The 20,199-nt window shown below is 52.8% G+C and overlaps 1 protein-coding gene across 1 annotated transcript in view; it reads left to right on the top strand.

The window, feature by feature from the left end:
• LOC134192411 (titin-like) overlaps positions 1-20,199 on the top strand; it is a 41,947-nt gene that overhangs the window by 294 nt on the left and 21,454 nt on the right. Inside the window, exons 2-47 of the mRNA XM_062661150.1 lie at positions 28-354; positions 424-759; positions 830-1,171; positions 1,231-1,551; positions 1,617-1,907; positions 1,972-2,304; positions 2,532-2,858; positions 2,919-3,254; positions 3,316-3,660; positions 3,728-4,411; positions 4,479-4,805; positions 4,882-5,205; positions 5,272-5,607; positions 5,679-6,008; positions 6,081-6,398; positions 6,454-6,789; positions 6,867-7,136; positions 7,193-7,522; positions 7,582-7,917; positions 7,980-8,318; positions 8,376-8,702; positions 8,759-9,103; positions 9,158-9,484; positions 9,553-9,852; positions 9,910-10,245; positions 10,314-10,649; positions 10,717-11,043; positions 11,101-11,451; positions 11,510-11,815; positions 11,879-12,319; positions 12,382-12,726; positions 12,788-13,126; positions 13,202-13,528; positions 13,596-13,934; positions 15,017-15,340; positions 15,396-15,722; positions 15,792-16,127; positions 16,198-16,539; positions 16,599-16,919; positions 16,985-17,275; positions 17,340-17,672; positions 17,900-18,226; positions 18,287-18,622; positions 18,684-19,028; positions 19,096-19,779; positions 19,847-20,173. Coding sequence (XP_062517134.1) covers positions 28-354; positions 424-759; positions 830-1,171; positions 1,231-1,551; positions 1,617-1,907; positions 1,972-2,304; positions 2,532-2,858; positions 2,919-3,254; positions 3,316-3,660; positions 3,728-4,411; positions 4,479-4,805; positions 4,882-5,205; positions 5,272-5,607; positions 5,679-6,008; positions 6,081-6,398; positions 6,454-6,789; positions 6,867-7,136; positions 7,193-7,522; positions 7,582-7,917; positions 7,980-8,318; positions 8,376-8,702; positions 8,759-9,103; positions 9,158-9,484; positions 9,553-9,852; positions 9,910-10,245; positions 10,314-10,649; positions 10,717-11,043; positions 11,101-11,451; positions 11,510-11,815; positions 11,879-12,319; positions 12,382-12,726; positions 12,788-13,126; positions 13,202-13,528; positions 13,596-13,934; positions 15,017-15,340; positions 15,396-15,722; positions 15,792-16,127; positions 16,198-16,539; positions 16,599-16,919; positions 16,985-17,275; positions 17,340-17,672; positions 17,900-18,226; positions 18,287-18,622; positions 18,684-19,028; positions 19,096-19,779; positions 19,847-20,173 — 15,927 coding nt within the window. The remainder of the gene's footprint in view (positions 1-27; positions 355-423; positions 760-829; positions 1,172-1,230; positions 1,552-1,616; positions 1,908-1,971; positions 2,305-2,531; positions 2,859-2,918; positions 3,255-3,315; positions 3,661-3,727; positions 4,412-4,478; positions 4,806-4,881; positions 5,206-5,271; positions 5,608-5,678; positions 6,009-6,080; positions 6,399-6,453; positions 6,790-6,866; positions 7,137-7,192; positions 7,523-7,581; positions 7,918-7,979; positions 8,319-8,375; positions 8,703-8,758; positions 9,104-9,157; positions 9,485-9,552; positions 9,853-9,909; positions 10,246-10,313; positions 10,650-10,716; positions 11,044-11,100; positions 11,452-11,509; positions 11,816-11,878; positions 12,320-12,381; positions 12,727-12,787; positions 13,127-13,201; positions 13,529-13,595; positions 13,935-15,016; positions 15,341-15,395; positions 15,723-15,791; positions 16,128-16,197; positions 16,540-16,598; positions 16,920-16,984; positions 17,276-17,339; positions 17,673-17,899; positions 18,227-18,286; positions 18,623-18,683; positions 19,029-19,095; positions 19,780-19,846; positions 20,174-20,199) is intronic.

Genomic DNA, 20,199 nt, shown 5'->3' with positions numbered 1-20,199 from the left:
ATTGCGTAACAATGAATCGTGTTTCAGGTGCTAGTGCTCCCATTATCCAGCGTATGCCATCCACACCGTCCACAGTTACCGACGATAGTATCGAAGTGACGGTCGGTCGACGAGAGGTGATGGTTCCGCGAGGAATGACGTTAGGAATTCGAGGATGGGCGACCGGCGACCCATCGCCATCTTACGGATGGTTGAAAGACGGGTCGCCCGTGAGTGATGGAGGCAAATTCGGTATCGATCCTAGTGGAATGTTACAGGTCAGAAACGTTGGTCCCGGTGAAGCCGGTCGTTACACGTTGGTGGCAACGAACTCGGCCGGAGAAGACCGCGAATCCATCGACGTCGTTCTTCCGGGTAAGAATTGAAACTGCGGTGTTGTCGAGATTTGATACTGTCGTACTTTAATACCCATTTTTGTTGTAGTGCGGCCCGCCATAGAACCCGCCGCGACGGTGAGTCCCGTCCGACCCTTGCCCGACACCGACAGATCGTACGTCGTCACTCAGGACGCCGAGGTAATGGAAGGTCGCAGCGTAAGTATATCGGCAACGGCGACGGGTCGCCCGGCACCCGGAATGACATGGAGACTACCGTCAGGAAGAAGGATTGCTTCCGGAAGGTCGTACGACCGATTTCGAGTAACCGACGACGGCACATTAGTAATCGACGACACCCGACGACAAGACGAGGGAATTTACAGAGCGATTGCAAAGAACATTGCCGGTCTGGCAAAAGCCAAGTCGAGATTGAGAGTCTTCGGTCAGTCGTGCTTGGGCTTATCGCGTCTTACCCAATTCACAATGACCGTCGATTGTGTTATTGTCTGTAGTACCGCCGTCATTGGATAGACCGTTGGATCAGTCCGTTTCGGTCGGTGACAGACCCGTGCTACCGTCTCGATCACAGCGTACCGTATCCGCGGTGTTCGGAGAGCCATTCTCGATTACCGCATCGGTTCGAGGAGTTCCTCAGCCAGAGATATCTTGGTCTCACAACGGCGAGGTCATCTCTCCCACCGATAGGGTTTCGACGACGACGACGACCGTCGGAGACAGAACCGTCAGTACGCTCACCGTCAGCACAGCGGAAAGCGACGATGCCGGAATGTATGCAGTGCAGGTTAATGGAGATTCGGGATCGACTTCGGACTCCGTCGACGTGTCGGTGCAGGGTACGTCGATAATTGTGGTCGCATCGTTACGTTGTACATTTGGGCTGTTTGGTCTGTAGCGAGTGGTGCACCCGTGATCAATCGAGTTCCAGACAGGGAAGACGTCGTATCGGATTCGACGATCGGCAGTGTCATCGGCAGACCGAACTTACGCGTTCTGCCCGGCGAGACGGCGGAGGTGGCGTGCACGGCTAAGGGTAGTCCCAATCCAACGATATCGTGGAATCGCAATGGAGAATCGATCGGTGAGAGCGGTCGAGCTCGTGTACTTGCTAACGGCGTGTTGCAAGTGACCGACTTACAAGAAGCCGAGACGTATACGTGCGTGGCAAGCAACGATTACGGAGACGACCGAGAAACGATGACGCTCGAGCCGGCAGGTACGACTGTGACTACACGAGTGAGTTTGCACGTGTTTTACTCTATGGTAAATGGTATTTCTTAGAGGCTCCTCGATTCGATCGTCTCTATCCAGCAGGAGTGTCATTGAACGTTGGCAAAGGCAACGACCTCGACGTTGACGTTTCGTATAGTGGCAATCCACGTCCCGATGTCATTTGGAGCTTGCCCAGCGGGAGAAGGCTGCGTGTTGGCGAAACGTACGGAAGATTCAGCGTGTCAGACGGCGGCTCGCTTCGTATAAACGATTCCGAAGCGGCCGATTCTGGATCGTACCGAGCCATCGCCGTTAATCGTGCAGGTCAAGACGAGACGGATACACTCGTTCGTGTAGTGGGTAGGTGACGTAGGCAAGATCTTACGGTATCTTTACTTTCATCTTTGTTTAATTTCGTCTATAGAACCGGTCGACGTCGTATCGCCGGCTGACGAGAACGTTTTCGTCGACCAAATTCGCCAATTACCGACATCGGAGGGTCCGTACTCAGTGCGCGAAGACTCGACTCTGTCCATTGCATGCGGTTTCAACGGCGTGGCGAGTGAAGACGTAACGTGGAAGCGCGACGGATCAGCAATACCACTGACGAGCGACGATAGGCTAAGCGTAACGAGTAGTCGAAGGGGCAGTAAATTGACGGTAAGTAACGTGAAGGCGGCAGACGGCGGACAATACGTGTGTCAAGGACGTCGAGACGGGCAAGAAGCGTCGTCTTCTGTAGATATCACAGTTGCTGGTACGTGTAAAGTATTAAAACGGTTGGATCGCGCATGTTCTACTCGGTAACGTCGTCGTACGACACGCTTTCTTAAACGTGAAAACGTGTATAAGTATACAGCGCAGCAAGGTCATCTAAAGATTTAGGTTTCGAGTCGCGCACGCGCGTGTCTGCAACCCGGTCGCTTTAAAAAGTAATTTTCTTTGCACCGCACCGACATCTTACATCTTGCTCTGTCTATGCAGCTCCCGATGAACCGCTCATAAATCGGCGCGCCGACGTAAAAGAAAAGGAAGCACCGGGTGATGTGTCCGTGAGTGTAGCCGAACCCGAGGTGTTTGTGCGAGCTGGAGAAAAGTTGTCTGTCAAATGCAATGCCACCGGAACTCCGACGCCATCCATTAGCTGGCAGAAGGACGGATCGAATGTGATATCCAACACACGAGCGAACATCCGTTCGGACGGTACTCTACAGATTAGTGAGTTGGAAAGAGACGACGTGGGATCTTACGCTTGCACGGCAACGAGTGGCTCGAATACGGATTCTCAGCAAATTCAAGTGTCTCTGTTAGGTAAATCGCTTGTCTTTGTTCGATAGTGACGCTTAAGCATTGAGATGTGTCTTTTGTTAGAACGACCGTCAGTCGCAGATCCTCCATCCCGAACACCGGAAAGGCCTCTGCCAGACAGAGACGTGTCGTACGTTGCCGGTCAAACGTCGGAGGTCGTCGAAGGACGGACCGTTAGAGTGACGGTTCCTATTCTTGGAGAACCGACTCCGCGCGTGACTTGGACTCTACCGTCTGGGCAGCGTCTGCAGCCCGGCGAAAGGTCCGATCGCTTCACAGTTACAGACGACGGTTCGTTGCAAATAGAAGATAGTCAGACTGACGATTCGGGAGACTATCGAGTGACTGCGAGCAATGCAGCAGGAGAGACGTCTGTTGTGACGCCTGTGTCAGTATTCGGTAAGATTCTCGTCTCTTCCTCCTAATAGTGTCGTTCTCGTGGTGACGACTCGTTTTCTAGCTCCGCCGTCCATCACCAGAGAAGTCGAAGACAACGTGTCCGAAAGGGATGCGACCGGACGAGATACGCCCGTACTACCGTCTTCCGATGGAACGATCAAAATAGAGAGAGGAAACAGTCTGGTCATGGAAGGTGCGGCGAGCGGTCGGCCGCCTCCGAGTGTCAGGTTCTTGAAGGACGGCGAGACCATTTCGGCCGGCGATCGGTATTCTCTCGATCGAACTCCCGACGGCGGTCTCCGTCTCACTGTGGCCGACGTCGAACCCGACGACAGCGGAGAATACACATTCGTGGCTCAGAACGAAGGAGGCGTAACGAGCTCGTCTCAACAGATCTCCGTATCAGGTATTTCGAGTAGGCGAAATTTGTTGTGGGTGGTCTAATTAATGCGACGATTTGTGTTACGGTACAGCGACTTCTGACGCTCCAGTTCTCAACAGAAGAAGAGGAGGGAGACCTCAGATATCAGGACGAGACATCACAGCAACCGTGGGAGAAACGGCCAAAATTGAAGCAAAGGAGAGAGGAGACGTGACGCTGCAGTGCAGTGCTCGCGGCGCAGAGCCTATTACATTCTCTTGGATGAGGAACGATCAGCCGGTGAGCAGCGGCGGCCGCACGACAATCACTTCGGACTCTTCGAGCAGCTCTTTAGAAATCGACGAATTTGCCAGACGTTTCGAGGGCACGTACTCGTGTCGAGCCAGCAACAGCGACGGCGCAGACTCTGAATCGATCGACGTAGCTTTGGACTCTCCGGTGCGGCCGACGATCGTTCAACCTGCAGATAAATCTGCACCATCTCCCGTTCCTAGAGGAGACGTGACCTACTCGGCCGGTCAACAAGCCGTGGTGGTGCAAGGCAGAAACGTGAGGATAGGCGTGTCTGCTTACGGTCGACCGACTCCGACCATCAGTTGGAGAATCCCCAACGGAAAGAGACTAGGACCGGGCCAGTCGAGCGGTCGAGTTCGTGTTCTCGACGACGATACACTGGTGATAGACAATGCGCAAGTCGAAGACGAAGGAGCGTACAGACCTATTGCAAGCAATATCGCTGGGTTGGCTAAAATCAAGTCGAGACTCAGTGTCATCGGTAAAGCACTCGACGGTGTCGTTTCGGTGACGGCAACTAATGACTATTGTGTTTGTGTGCGTTGTAGTGCCTCCGCGTTTGTCGGAGACCATCGGAGACCACGTCGTCGTGGATGGACAAGACGTGTCGGCTAATAAGTACGGCACCGTGCGTGTAGAACCCGGTTCGTCGTTTTCGGTTAGCTGTTCTGCACGTGGGGTACCCAAACCCAATTTGAGATTCGTTAGAGGAGATGACTTGATCAGCAGTGGAGGACGGTATTCGATCGAGAGCAATGGCGAGAGATCGACGTTGACGGTCGATATGGTAGAGGACGACGACAGAGGATCATATTCGTGCATTGCCGAGAACAGTGGTGGTGCAACGTCGTCTACTGTTGAAATAGAAACCATTCGTAAGTATTAATAGTAACCATCGCATGGCAGAAGAGTTGGGATGCGAGTTCCGTATTGTTTGTCTTGTCGTTTCAGGTTCGGGTAGTCCCGTCATCCAGAGGAGACCGGATGTCGAACCGGTCGTGACCGAGGAAGGCGTCAGTTCTGTGATCGGCCGTCCTGACGTATTGGCATCACGCGGACAGACTCTCACGTTGGCGTGCTCAGCGGAGGGATCTCCCGATCCGACCATCAGCTGGTACAGGAACAAGGGCCAAATAGGCGACAACGATCATTTCGAAGTGACCGACGGTCGACTGACGATCAAGAAAGTAGGCAGACGCGACGAGGGAGATTTTGAATGTCGAGCCGTCAATACGGCAGGACAAGACAGGGAGACGGTGAATGTTCGATTGGCGGGTAAGACGCGTCTCGATACCGCCCCTACTGTGAGTGGTAGTTGATCGGTTCGTATGTTTGCGACAGAGCGACCTGTGATCGAGCGGCGGAGGCCGATGAAGGAAGAAAGGCCGATTTCCGATGCCGACCGTCGTTTCTTTCCGGGACAGGCTGGCGATATTCTGCGGGGACGAGACGCGACGCTGAGTGGTCAAGTATCGGGTCGGCCAAGACCGACGGTGACGTGGCGTCTACCGTCTGGGAGGCAACTGAGACGAGGCGAATCGGATGGCAGAGTGACGGTGCTAAACAATGACGATCTGAAGATAGAGAATGCCCAACCGGAAGACGCCGGGAACTACCGTATCGTCGCTAGCAACAGTGCGGGTGTAGATAAAGTAGACATTCCTGTGACAGTATCGGGTGAGTGGTCTCGAGACGGCTTTCTGTTGGAGCATACGCATTACGTGTTCGCTTTATTGTGATACTTGTAGACCAGCCGCAGATGACGACGAGGCTGACCGACACGGCAACAATAGATGGTGAAAAGGCGTTTCCGGATAAGGACGGGAGACTTCGCGTAAATCCCGGAAGTTCGGTGTCGATGAGCTGCTCGGCGTCCGGTTCGCCGTCTCCCGATCTGAGTTATGCAAAGAACGGTGTAGCCGTGTCGGCTGCAGGTCGAGTGTCGGTCGAGACAACCGACGCGGGTGCTCTCGACTTGACTATCGATGACATACGAGCTTCGGATATGGGTGACTATGTCTGTACGGCAAACAACGATGCAGGCGCAGACTCGTCGAGGATAGTAGTGGCTGTAGCAGGTACGACGATGTCAATGCGCTTTCGGCATGCAATAATTTCGTGCTCTTAATGTGCTGTTGTGTGTTGATAAGACGGACCGAGAATCGACAGACGGCCAGACGATCCGGTTGAGTATTCGGACGCGGGAATGTCGGTTGCAGTCGGTCGTTCCTCTGTTACGGCGCAACCCGGTCGCCAACTTCGGCTCTTGTGCACGGCAGACGGCGATCCACAGCCAACAGTCGAATGGTCGCGTAATGGAAGAGTAATCAGCGACGGCGCCGGTGTCGAACAGTCAGACGGCGTGCTAACGTTTGACAGCTTCTCTGCAGACGATGCCGACGCTTATAGTTGTGTGGCTCGAAACAGCGGTGGTGAGGACCGTGATACCATACACGTAATGGCACCGGGTAAGGAAGTCTTGGTCGTGCGTTATTTTACGTCGTGATGTGCGATTTGCTGCAGTGGCTCCTGTTATTCGTCGCTCTCCAATGTCTCCTACTGAGCGTCCGTTGATCGCCAAAGACGCAGCGTACGACATCGGTCAGGTGGCAGAAGTAGTGGAAGGTTACTCGACGACCATCTCTTGTTCTGCGTCCGGTACGCCGAGTCCGTCTCTACAATGGAGACTTCCGTCCGGTCGCAGGCTGAAACCCGGCCAATCTTACGACAGAGTATCGGTATCTGACGACGGACGGTTGCTTGTAGCAAACACTCGCCTGGACGACAGCGGCAAATACCGTTGTATTGCGAGTAACCCCGCTGGAAGAGATCGAGTGAAGACTGAGCTGAGAGTGATCCGTAAGTTTGTCGTTGCCTCTTCATGTGTCGAACAGAAGACATAATGACCGTGTTCGATTTCTCTCTTCTATCTCTAGCTACGCCTACATCGACGATTAGCGTCGACTCGCCCGAGTCGCCTTCCGACGACGATATTTTGGTCGCCGATTCGAGTACAGAGGTGACGCTGAGCTGTGACGTCGGTTCCCTGTCGGACGCGGACGCGGTGTGGACGCGAGACGGAACAGAGTTCGATCGTGGCAAGAGTCGGGTGACGGTGACCGGTGGTGCGTCCGGTCACGAGTATTCGTGTATTGTCGCAAACGAGGCCGGCAGTGCAGCGGACGCCGTCAACATTCGGGTTGCAGGTGAGACAGGTGGGTGCAGGCTAAGATTTTGCGAGATAACGGTCAGTGCGTTGCAGATACGGGTAAGCCTTTTATTAAACGAACACCGAAAGAACCGCCGTCTTCGCCTCGAAGCGATTCTGTCAATACGTCTGTCGGCCCCCCTGATGTACAAGTTCGTCCCGGTCAGCAACTGACCATTGCGTGTGGAGCAGAGGGCAGACCCGATCCAGAAATAGCGTGGGACGTGGACGGTCAGTCGATCGTCACCGGTGGAAGGTACAACGTTGGCAGCGATGGCAGTCTAGTTATATCGTCGGTGCAACGCGAAGACGAGGGCAGCTACACGTGCACGGCTACCAACACGAACGGTGACGACCGTGCAACCATCGATGTCGTAGTGCCGGGTAGGTGAAGTGTCTCGCTTGTTATTATTGGCGGAACGAGAGTAGTGTCCATTTTACAGAGTCTCCTGTTATCGACGAAAGACGCACAGCAGATCGGGAAGATCCTCCTTCGGATGGTCACTTGTCGTTCGATCCAGGCGAAACCCCACGAGTTGTCAGTGGCAACGACGTCACATTGAAGTGTCCCGTCTCGAGTCATCCCAAAGCCAACGTTGTGTGGCGTTTCGTAGACGGCACAGAACTGGGCATAGGAGAAACGAGCGGCAGAGCGACGGTGTCAGACGACGGCAGTCTAACCATTAGCGACGCCCAACCGAGCGATAGCGCGCTGTATGATTGCGTTGTGGCAAGCGTCGGAGGGACGGACCAAACAGACTTCGATCTAGATGTAGTCGGTGAGCAGACAATAGAGCGATCGTGTCTTGGTGGTAATAATAAGTGCGATGTTTCGTTTCAGCTCCCCCAGAAGTAATCGAGCGTGCCGGCGACAACGTTACGATAGACAACACGTTGGTGAGTCCTTCGGACGAAGACACCGTCATCAGTCGGAGCGGTTCTGACGTCAGTATGTCGTGCACTGCCGTCGGTTCGCCATTGCCAACTATCAGCTGGACACACGAGGGAACGGTCGTCAGTAGCAGCGAATCGGTGTCCATTGTCAGCAGTCAGACTGGCTCAGAGGCGACGAGTCGCTTGACTCTATCCGGAGTGGACGTTTCGGACGCCGGAAGTTACAGCTGCGTTAGCAGCAACCCCGTGGGATCGGATTCGTCGTCTGTCGACATCGAAGTTGCTCGTAAGCGATTTTGTCTTCTGCCATCGTTGTTACTGTACAAGAGAGTGTTGATTTTAGCTACCAACTCACCGGTGATTGACCGACGGCCAGATGAAGAGCCCAGTGTTAGCGCTCAATCGGTCACTACGACTATCGGTCGATCCGACGTGTACGTCGGCGACGGACAAAACTTGCGCGTCAAATGTACCGCCACTGGAAACCCGACGCCGACAGTGACTTGGGAGAAAGGAGGGAACGAAATTGGGTCGACTGGAAGGGTGAGGGTTGAAGCCGAGGGCACTCTGAACGTCGACGATTTCGAAGGCCGGGACGTCGGCGCGTACACTTGCGCGGCTACCAATTCGCAGGGCACCGACAGACAATCCATAAGTGTTTCTAGAGCCGGTAAGGTCGAGAGCTCTTGGCAGCGGTGACGTATTGTATTGTGATGCGTATTGTAGTTGAACCGGTAATCCGTCGTCTTCCCGCACAACCGGACAGTCGGACCGTAGAAGACCAAGATCAAACGTATCGTGTCGGTCCAACGTGCGAGAATGCCCGTGCGGTCGTCGGACGAACGGTTACGTTCCAGTGTCCGGTGTCGTCGAGTCCTCCAGCCGACGTCCGATGGACGTTGCCTTCCGGTAGGGTGTTGAGACGCGAGGAGACGTCGAGAAGAAGTTCTGTAACAGACGACGGCAGTCTGCGTATCAGAAACGTACAAGGTATCGACGACGGTATGTACTGGTGTCGTGCTTCGAACGTGGTGGGCGAAGAGTCAGATTCGTGTAACTTGGTGGTGATCGGTAAGGAGCAATCGTATGCGATCTAGTTTAAGGAAATAAGAGGTATTTGTTTAGAACCTCCTCGTCCTGTCAACGAGACTGTGGTGATGGTAAACGGAATGCGAACGTACCCGTCGACAGACGGAGTAGTGAAAGTACAACGGGACTCGCCGTTTTCCATAGCTTGCTCGTCCGCGGCTCGACCGAAGGCGGAAGCTTACTTTTTGAAAGACGGCGAAATACAGCAGTCTGGTGGCAGATACGACGTGACTGTGGCGGATGACGGATCTCAGATTGAACTTGTGAGGAGGCGAGCTCGGACGCCCGACGTCGGTACCTATTCGTGTGTATTCGAGAATCCGGGCGGAAGTACGTCCAGCCCTGTAGCTCTAGATGTAGTAGGTGAGCTTTCAGATGGAACTTGCTAGAAATCGCACGTGTTCCGTACGAGTAGATGTTCTGTGTTGTAGATGGAACGCCGACAATCATTCGACGACCGGACGTAGAACAAGAGGTCGACGGTAACAGGGTTACTGCTCAAATCGGTAATCCCGATGTCATCGGTGGCGAGGGGCAGACTGTACGTGTCGTGTGCGATGCCGCGGGCTCGGGCGTAAACATCGCGTGGTATGGCCCGGACGGAATGTCTGCTGGGTCTGGAAGCCCGCTTGTGATACGAGAGTTTGATGGTGACAAGGCCGGCATGTACACGTGCGAGGCGACCAACAGAGGAGGAAAAGACACAGAAGCGATAACCGCCGTTCTAGGAGGTAGAATAGTATTGATCATCGAGTTCTTCATTCTAACATTCTATCATCTCTTTATAGAGAGTCCGAAGATTAGCAGTCCCGATCCCGTTGTGCCCGAAAGACCACTCCCAGACGAAGATCGTGAATATCCCGTCGGGCAGATCTCTGACGTCCGTCGTGAAAGGACATTGACGTTGACGTGCTCATCCGTTGGGATACCACCCGGAGACATCTCGTGGACTCTTCCTTCGGGCACGAGTCTTCGTATAGGAGAGTCAGAAGGGCAAGTCAGCGTTAACGACAACGGTGACTTGACGATCCGTGATTCTCGGGACGAAGACGTCGGACAATACACTTGTACGGCAATAAACAGTTTGGGCGCTGTGGGTAGATCGAGCAAAGTCAACGTATACGGTATCTGACAACTCACCTTGTTTGCCATCGTTTGTGTGCTTTTATCGCTGTTTCTCCATGTGCTCTAGTTCCTCCAACGACCGACTTGGACACCGCTCAAGTGGACGGTCAACCGGTGTTTCCGTCACCCTCGACGGGATCCGTAGACGTGCCTCCCGGTTCGCGGTTATCACTAGAGTGTGAAACGTTTGGCGTGCCGAACCCGACAACAACGTGGTTACGAAATGAAATGCCCATCACGCCCGGTGGTCGATTCTCCATCGGAGGAAGGAGCAATTTAGATGGTGTCTCCGTCAGCATGCTGGAAGTGACGAACATGGGTAAAAATGACACGGGCGTTTACACTTGCCTTGCATCTTCAGAAGCAGGCACGAGTAGCAAGGGAACGCTCATTACGGTTGTCGGTGAGCCTGCTGTTACTGCCTGGTTGTGTGTAACGGCTGTTTATCGTGCCGATTGTTTTATCGTCAGGTCGAGGCTCACCGATTATTGTCAGACGCCCAGAGGAGAATCCCGTCGTCACTGATGACTCCGTACAGGCTGTCATCGGGAGACGACGAGTTGTGGTCGGATCGGGGAAGACCTTGAACGTAGACTGCACCGCAAATGGTTCTCCGGATCCGACCATATCTTGGTATAAAGATGATGCTTTCGTGGGTGACAGCGGTAGAGTCCGTGCATTGGCTAACGGCACGTTGGTGGTGTCGAGGTTTAGTGCGTCTGATCGAGGTACTTACAAATGCGAGGCGAAAAATAGCGCTGGAAGAGACTCCGAAATCGCGATTGTGGACGAAGCTTGTAAGTTGCTTTGCTAGTGTTTGTGCTGGACGCGTTGGTCACTTTGCTTTGCCGTAGCACCGCCTCGTCTCGTTGCTCCTCCCCCTGGAGACGAAGAGCAAGAAATCGTCGACGGTGATTTGGTGTATACGGTCGGCAGCATGGCTATCGGAATGGCCGGTAGACGCGTAACGCTACAGTGTCAAGATCGAACAGGGAGACCACCTTCGAACATCAGCTGGACGTTGCCGTCTGGACAAACTCTGGAACCGGGACAGTCCGTTACGGATCCGTCTGCAGTCAGCGTGGACAGAGACCGTTCCAGCTTGACTATTACGTCTGCTTCCAGTGCCAGCGACGGTAGTTACACGTGTCGAGCCAAGAACGTTGCAGGCACAGACGATGCTGCGTCGACAGTCTCTATCTATTGTGAGCGTTGAGCCATATGTTGATGGTAACGTTTGATGATGACAATATTTCTGTTTAGCTCGCCCTGTCGTGACCGTGAAGCCAGCGGATACCGTCGAGATCAACGACAATCCAGTTCCGACCGGTCCGATCGAAGCGAAAGCTGGAGACAAGGTTTCATTCCAGTGTGAGGCAAGCGCTACACCGCAGCCGACGATTGCCTGGTACAAGAACGGTGCTCGAGTCGTAGAGAGCAGTCGCGTCGTGGTCAGTGACAACGGAAATCGTCTCACTGTCAACAAATTCGAAGACGGCGACGCTGGCGTCTATAGTTGCTCGGCTGGTAACGCTGCAGGACAGACCATTTCGGCTGTAGGCGTTCAAGGTCAGACGCAAACGTGTTTGCTTCTCACCAAATCCGATATCATCTAATGTATTTACTTGTTAGCTCGCGTTCCATCGACAGTTGCAACGACATTTCCATCGACAGCTGAACCGACCGTTCCATCGACAGTTGCAACGACATTTCCATCGACAGCTGAACCGACCGTTTCATCGACAGTTCCACCAACAGCTGTAGAAATCATACGGAGGGTGGATCCTCCTGTCGTGTCTGACAGGACAATCTCTGCTTCAGTTGGCTACGCAGAGCCCGTCGAACCTGTACTACGCTGGAACGTCCGTATTGACTGTGCGGCCAAGAACGCCGATACGATTCGTTGGATCGGTCCGGACGGTGTTCTGACATCAAAAGGAAGACGAAGAGTACTCTCTAACGGCACTTTGGTCATCGATGGGATTCCTCGTGGTTATGCTGGTGTCTACCGCTGTGTTGCTAACGACGCGCAGGGAGGGCAGGACGAGGAGGCGATAACGCTGAGGATCCTGAGTTAGTCGTGTCGGTCAGTTAGCCGTTTTGTCGCTGCGTTAGACTTTGCTCGTGTTTTGCAGAACCGCCCACGTTAGAAGAGGTTAAACCAGTCGTAGCGGTCAGACCCATTCCAGACGACGACCGGGTGTTTACTGCAGGACAGAGAGCTGAAGTCGTCGAGGGTCGATCTGTAGTTGTCAACTTCACTGTGACCGATCGAGAACCCGACGAGTATTCAGTGAAATGGAAGCTGCCAGACGGCTCGTTCCTTAGGCCCGGAGACAAAAAGGACAACGTCGAGGTGTCCGCCGACACCCGTTTTCTCACCGTTTCCAATACTCAACCATCAGATATCGGAGACTATAAAGTGGTGGTCACTAACGAGGCCGGTTCGAACGAAGCTTCTGCAAGACTGCAGGTTTTCAGTAAGAAGCGTCGCTTCACTTGCCGCTTAGTTGCTCGTTGACGTTTATTCTTTCTGTACAGCACCGCCGACAGTGGAGTCGGACATCGAGGATGGCGTGCAAGTGAACAACGCGCCCGTAACTTCAGACGAAGGTGTCTTCCGAGCAGACGAGGGAGACAGCATGTCGTTTCAGTTTACAACAAAAGGAAGTCCTGCACCGAATGTTGTCTGGAAGAAAGGAACCGATGTCATAGAGCCCAGTGACGACGTTTTTATTGAAACAACCAAAGGTCGAGATGAAACCACAAGCAGCCTTATACTGCGGAATGTAAAATCGACCGACTCGGGTACTTACAGCGCAGAGGGTGACAACGGAGAGGGTACCGTGGCTCGTTCTTCGGTTGACGTCAGTGTGAGATGTGAGTGCTTTTGAATTGTTGCTACGTATGACCGTACTGTTGGTTTGATTGCATCTGTGTGAATGACGTCTATAGCTCAAGAAGCGGTCAAGATCATCAGAGCACCAGCAAACACTCGGCCTACTGTGACTTCGGCGTCTGTAAGCGCTACCATCGGACAGGACGACGTGCTCGTTCTTCCAAACCAGAGACTGGAAATCGATTGTGCAGCGGCCGGTAGTCCTACGCCCACGGTTACGTGGACAAAAGACTCAAGTTCCCTACCCAGGGGAGCGCAAGCGAGTTCTACTGGGCAACTACAGATTGCCGACTTTGTGCCTAATCGTCACCAAGGGACATACACCTGCTCAGCAGACAACACGGTCACTTCAGATAGACAAGACATCGACGTCGCTGCTCCTGGTAAGCGATTCGTTCGGTTTCTACACAACCGACGTCTGGTATATGCGTTGTTGTGGTAACGTTTTAGTGAGACCTCGTATCGTGGCAAGAACTGAACCAACTCCTCAACCTGGTCGACTTCCTGACGCAGATGTGACGAGCTACGCTGGTCATACTATCAAGATGGTAGAAGGACGTCGACTTACCATCGACGTCGAAGCTACGGGAACGCCGACGCCCACCATCAGATGGCGACTTCCGTCAGGAGATAGAATCGGACGCGGGCAGTCAGTAGGACGCGCTTCCGTTCTAGCCAACGACAGCCTCGTGATCACCGACACTCAACCGTCCGATAGCGGATCTTACAGACCCATAGCATCCAATGCTGCTGGACTGGCGAAGGTGAAGGGTAAAGTGACCGTAGTAGGTAAGTTACTATTCATATTACTTATGTTGACAAATCGTCAGGGTTTTTCCAGGCTACTGTATTTCTCGAATAAACGCCGTATTTCATCTGTTGCTCGAATTTTGAAGAAAAACGTAGGACTTCTTTGGAGGCATTCTTGAGGAAAGCTTTTCTTTAGACTACAGTAAACTATCGATTATCCGACCCCCTTTGAGCAATCTACGGAGAAATAGGGGTCGGATAAGTGAAAAGAACGGACAATCGAAGCGTCGTTCACCCGTACCTCGGAGTTCCAGTCCGCTTTTTTGAGTCCCAATATATCCGTACGTACTCTGAAACATGTACAATACGCTCATGATAAGAATTATTGCACAAACACGTAGTATTCTATAATAAAGTACGTAGAGTATTCTGTAGTCAAAGATCGCAACGAAGGTTATCACATAGGGGATATTAATATCGTTGTCGCTCTTGGTCACGGATTGGTAAGTTCTCGGGAAAATGTCATAGGGCTGCGGCAGAAAAGCGATTGATTTCGCGTTGGCTGTTACAGACAGGTACGTTGTATTGGTTGTTTTCGACAAGACCTGTCAATGGCAAACTGTGCCAAACATGAATTACATCATTCCCGCAAAATCTCTTTCATGCACGTTTCGCGGATCTGATTGGCTTTTCTTCCGCTGTCTCTGGTTCCCATGTACCATCAACACAAACACTGCTGCGTGATTGCACCACACTAAGGGCGTAGCACATTACAGACACAGTCACACGTACATACTCACAAACCGGAAGTCATTCGAGCCCTATAGTGTGAGTACTTTTAGTTCAAATTTTATGTGAAGTCTCTAAGGACGTGCAACAAAACCAGTCTACTCAATGAGGTGAACCTCACTTTTTGTAATGTCAATCATGTCGAGTCGTAACGGTTGATAGTGAAGTGACCATGTGCTTCGAATACAGATTAAAGCTGATTTTAGCATTTTATATTTCATACCAAAATTGACTTTGCTAAAAATAATTAATGTTACTTTTTACTTAATATCACATTGTTCTGATTTTTGTTGGAAACCACGACTTTTTCATTTTCTTTTGTGTTCTTGCAGGATTTCCTAAAGTAGTGAGCGAAGTCAGTGATAACACTCGTCTGGGTACCGACCTCCTTTCTCCCACAACTGGTGGCGACTTTCTGGTGCCGTCAGGAGGCACGCTAGTTATGGAGGGATCGATTAGTGGTGTCGAGTCTGTTCAATGGAGAAAAGACGGCCGTCCCTTGGCAGAAGATAACAGAATTACCCAACAGGTGACTCAGAGCGGTGGCAGTCGATTGATCGTCGGCAACGTACGACAGTCCGATTCCGGCACGTATTCGCTGTATGGAGAAAACGATGCCGGAATAGCAGAAACGTCTGCTGATATTGTTGTGCAAGGTATGCTGTGGGATCGTGTCATTAAGAGATTGCGTAACAATGAATCGTGTTTCAGGTGCTAGTGCTCCCATTATCCAGCGTATGCCATCCACACCGTCCACAGTTACCGACGATAGTATCGAAGTGACGGTCGGTCGACGAGAGGTGATGGTTCCGCGAGGAATGACGTTAGGAATTCGAGGATGGGCGACCGGCGACCCATCGCCATCTTACGGATGGTTGAAAGACGGGTCGCCCGTGAGTGATGGAGGCAAATTCGGTATCGATCCTAGTGGAATGTTACAGGTCAGAAACGTTGGTCCCGGTGAAGCCGGTCGTTACACGTTGGTGGCAACGAACTCGGCCGGAGAAGACCGCGAATCCATCGACGTCGTTCTTCCGGGTAAGAATTGAAACTGCGGTGTTGTCGAGATTTGGTACTGTCGTACTTTATTACCAATTTTTGTTGTAGTGCGGCCCGCCATAGAGCCCGCCGCGACGGTGAGTCCCGTCCGACCCTTGCCCGACACCGACAGATCGTACGTCGTCACTCAGGACGCCGAGGTAATGGAAGGTCGCAGCGTAAGTATATCGGCAACGGCGACGGGTCGCCCGGCACCCGGAATGACATGGAGACTACCGTCAGGAAGAAGGATTGCTTCCGGAAGGTCGTACGACCGATTTCGAGTAACCGACGACGGCACATTAGTAATCGACGACACCCGACGACAAGACGAGGGAATTTACAGAGCGATTGCAAAGAACATTGCCGGTCTGGCAAAAGCCAAGTCGAGATTGAGAGTCTTCGGTCAGTCGTGCTTGGGCTTATCGCGTCTTACCCAATTCACAATGACCGTCGATTGTGTTATTGTCTGTAGTACCGCCGTCATTGGATAGACCGTTGGATCAGTCCGTTTCGGTCGGTGACAGACCCGTGCTACCGTCTCGATCACAGCGTACCGTATCCGCGGTGTTCGGAGAGCCATTCTCGATTACCGCATCGGTTCGAGGAGTTCCTCAGCCAGAGATATCTTGGTCTCACAACGGCGAGGTCATCTCTCCCACCGATAGGGTTTCGACGACGACGACGACCGTCGGAGACAGAACCGTCAGTACGCTCACCGTCAGCACAGCGGAAAGCGACGATGCCGGAATGTATGCAGTGCAGGTTAATGGAGATTCGGGATCGACTTCGGACTCCGTCGACGTGTCGGTGCAGGGTACGTCGATAATTGTGGTCGCATCGTTACGTTGTACATTTGGGCTGTTTGGTCTGTAGCGAGTGGTGCACCCGTGATCAATCGAGTTCCAGACAGGGAAGACGTCGTATCGGATTCGACGATCGGCAGTGTCATCGGCAGACCGAACTTACGCGTTCTGCCCGGCGAGACGGCGGAGGTGGCGTGCACGGCTAAGGGTAGTCCCAATCCAACGATATCGTGGAATCGCAATGGAGAATCGATCGGTGAGAGCGGTCGAGCTCGTGTACTTGCTAACGGCGTGTTGCAAGTGACCGACTTACAAGAAGCCGAGACGTATACGTGCGTGGCAAGCAACGATTACGGAGACGACCGAGAAACGATGACGCTCGAGCCGGCAGGTACGACTGTGACTACACGAGTGAGTTTGCACGTGTTTTACTCTATGGTAAATGGTATTTCTTAGAGGCTCCTCGATTCGATCGTCTCTATCCAGCAGGAGTGTCATTGAACGTTGGCAAAGGCAACGACCTCGACGTTGACGTTTCGTATAGTGGCAATCCACGTCCCGATGTCATTTGGAGCTTGCCCAGCGGGAGAAGGCTGCGTGTTGGCGAAACGTACGGAAGATTCAGCGTGTCAGACGGCGGCTCGCTTCGTATAAACGATTCCGAAGCGGCCGATTCTGGATCGTACCGAGCCATCGCCGTTAATCGTGCAGGTCAAGACGAGACGGATACACTCGTTCGTGTAGTGGGTAGGTGACGTAGGCAAGATCTTACGGTATCTTTACTTTCATCTTTGTTTAATTTCGTCTATAGAACCGGTCGACGTCGTATCGCCGGCTGACGAGAACGTTTTCGTCGACCAAATTCGCCAATTACCGACATCGGAGGGTCCGTACTCAGTGCGCGAAGACTCGACTCTGTCCATTGCATGCGGTTTCAACGGCGTGGCGAGTGAAGACGTAACGTGGAAGCGCGACGGATCAGCAATACCACTGACGAGCGACGATAGGCTAAGCGTAACGAGTAGTCGAAGCGGCAGTAAATTGACGGTAAGTAACGTGAAGGCGGCAGACGGCGGACAATACGTGTGTCAAGGACGTCGAGACGGGCAAGAAGCGTCGTCTTCTGTAGATATCACAGTTGCTGGTACGTGTAAAGTATTAAAACGGTTGGATCGCGCATGTTCTACTCGGTAACGTCGTCGTACGACACGCTTTCTTAAACGTGAAAACGTGTATAAGTATACAGCGCAGCAAGGTCATCTAAAGATTTAGGTTTCGAGTCGCGCACGCGCGTGTCTGCAACCCGGTCGCTTTAAAAAGTAATTTTCTTTGCACCGCACCGACATCTTACATCTTGCTCTGTCTATGCAGCTCCCGATGAACCGCTCATAAATCGGCGCGCCGACGTAAAAGAAAAGGAAGCACCGGGTGATGTGTCCGTGAGTGTAGCCGAACCCGAGGTGTTTGTGCGAGCTGGAGAAAAGTTGTCTGTCAAATGCAATGCCACCGGAACTCCGACGCCATCCATTAGCTGGCAGAAGGACGGATCGAATGTGATATCCAACACACGAGCGAACATCCGTTCGGACGGTACTCTACAGATTAGTGAGTTGGAAAGAGACGACGTGGGATCTTACGCTTGCACGGCAACGAGTGGCTCGAATACGGATTCTCAGCAAATTCAAGTGTCTCTGTTAGGTAAATCGCTTGTCTTTGTTCGATAGTGACGCTTAAGCATTGAGATGTGTCTTTTGTTAGAACGACCGTCAGTCGCAGATCCTCCATCCCGAACACCGGAAAGGCCTCTGCCAGACAGAGACGTGTCGTACGTTGCCGGTCAAACGTCGGAGGTCGTCGAAGGACGGACCGTTAGAGTGACGGTTCCTATTCTTGGAGAACCGACTCCGCGCGTGACTTGGACTCTACCGTCTGGGCAGCGTCTGCAGCCCGGCGAAAGGTCCGATCGCTTCACAGTTACAGACGACGGTTCGTTGCAAATAGAAGATAGTCAGACTGACGATTCGGGAGACTATCGAGTGACTGCGAGCAATGCAGCAGGAGAGACGTCTGTTGTGACGCCTGTGTCAGTATTCGGTAAGATTCTCGTCTCTTCCTCCTAATAGTGTCGTTCTCGTGGTGACGACTCGTTTTCTAGCTCCGCCGTCCATCACCAGAGAAGTCGAAGACAACGTGTCCGAAAGGGATGCGACCGGACGAGATACGCCCGTACTACCGTCTTCCGATGGAACGATCAAAATAGAGAGAGGAAACAGTCTGGTCATGGAAGGTGCGGCGAGCGGTCGGCCGCCTCCGAGTGTCAGGTTCTTGAAGGACGGCGAGACCATTTCGGCCGGCGATCGGTATTCTCTCGATCGAACTCCCGACGGCGGTCTCCGTCTCACTGTGGCCGACGTCGAACCCGACGACAGCGGAGAATACACATTCGTGGCTCAGAACGAAGGAGGCGTAACGAGCTCGTCTCAACAGATCTCCGTATCAGGTATTTCGAGTAGGCGAAATTTGTTGTGGGTGGTCTAATTAATGCGACGATTTGTGTTACGGTACAGCGACTTCTGACGCTCCAGTTCTCAACAGAAGAAGAGGAGGGAGACCTCAGATATCAGGACGAGACATCACAGCAACCGTGGGAGAAACGGCCAAAATTGAAGCAAAGGAGAGAGGAGACGTGACGCTGCAGTGCAGTGCTCGCGGCGCAGAGCCTATTACATTCTCTTGGATGAGGAACGATCAGCCGGTGAGCAGCGGCGGCCGCACGACAATCACTTCGGACTCTTCGAGCAGCTCTTTAGAAATCGACGAATTTGCCAGACGTTTCGAGGGCACGTACTCGTGTCGAGCCAGCAACAGCGACGGCGCAGACTCTGAATCGATCGACGTAGCTTTGGACTCTCCGGTGCGGCCGACGATCGTTCAACCTGCAGATAAATCTGCACCATCTCCCGTTCCTAGAGGAGACGTGACCTACTCGGCCGGTCAACAAGCCGTGGTGGTGCAAGGCAGAAACGTGAGGATAGGCGTGTCTGCTTACGGTCGACCGACTCCGACCATCAGTTGGAGAATCCCCAACGGAAAGAGACTAGGACCGGGCCAGTCGAGCGGTCGAGTTCGTGTTCTCGACGACGATACACTGGTGATAGACAATGCGCAAGTCGAAGACGAAGGAGCGTACAGACCTATTGCAAGCAATATCGCTGGGTTGGCTAAAATCAAGTCGAGACTCAGTGTCATCGGTAAAGCACTCGACGGTGTCGTTTCGGTGACGGCAACTAATGACTATTGTGTTTGTGTGCGTTGTAGTGCCTCCGCGTTTGTCGGAGACCATCGGAGACCACGTCGTCGTGGATGGACAAGACGTGTCGGCTAATAAGTACGGCACCGTGCGTGTAGAACCCGGTTCGTCGTTTTCGGTTAGCTGTTCTGCACGTGGGGTACCCAAACCCAATTTGAGATTCGTTAGAGGAGATGACTTGATCAGCAGTGGAGGACGGTATTCGATCGAGAGCAATGGCGAGAGATCGACGTTGACGGTCGATATGGTAGAGGACGACGACAGAGGATCATATTCGTGCATTGCCGAGAACAGTGGTGGTGCAACGTCGTCTACTGTTGAAATAGAAACCATTCGTAAGTATTAATAGTAACCATCGCAT

This window comes from Corticium candelabrum, chromosome 16, assembly GCF_963422355.1.
Source record: "Corticium candelabrum chromosome 16, ooCorCand1.1, whole genome shotgun sequence".
NCBI classification, from domain to species: domain Eukaryota; kingdom Metazoa; phylum Porifera; class Homoscleromorpha; order Homosclerophorida; family Plakinidae; genus Corticium; species Corticium candelabrum.
The sequence above is the reverse complement of the archived record's forward strand: the minus strand, read 5'-3'. Positions and strand labels throughout refer to the sequence as shown.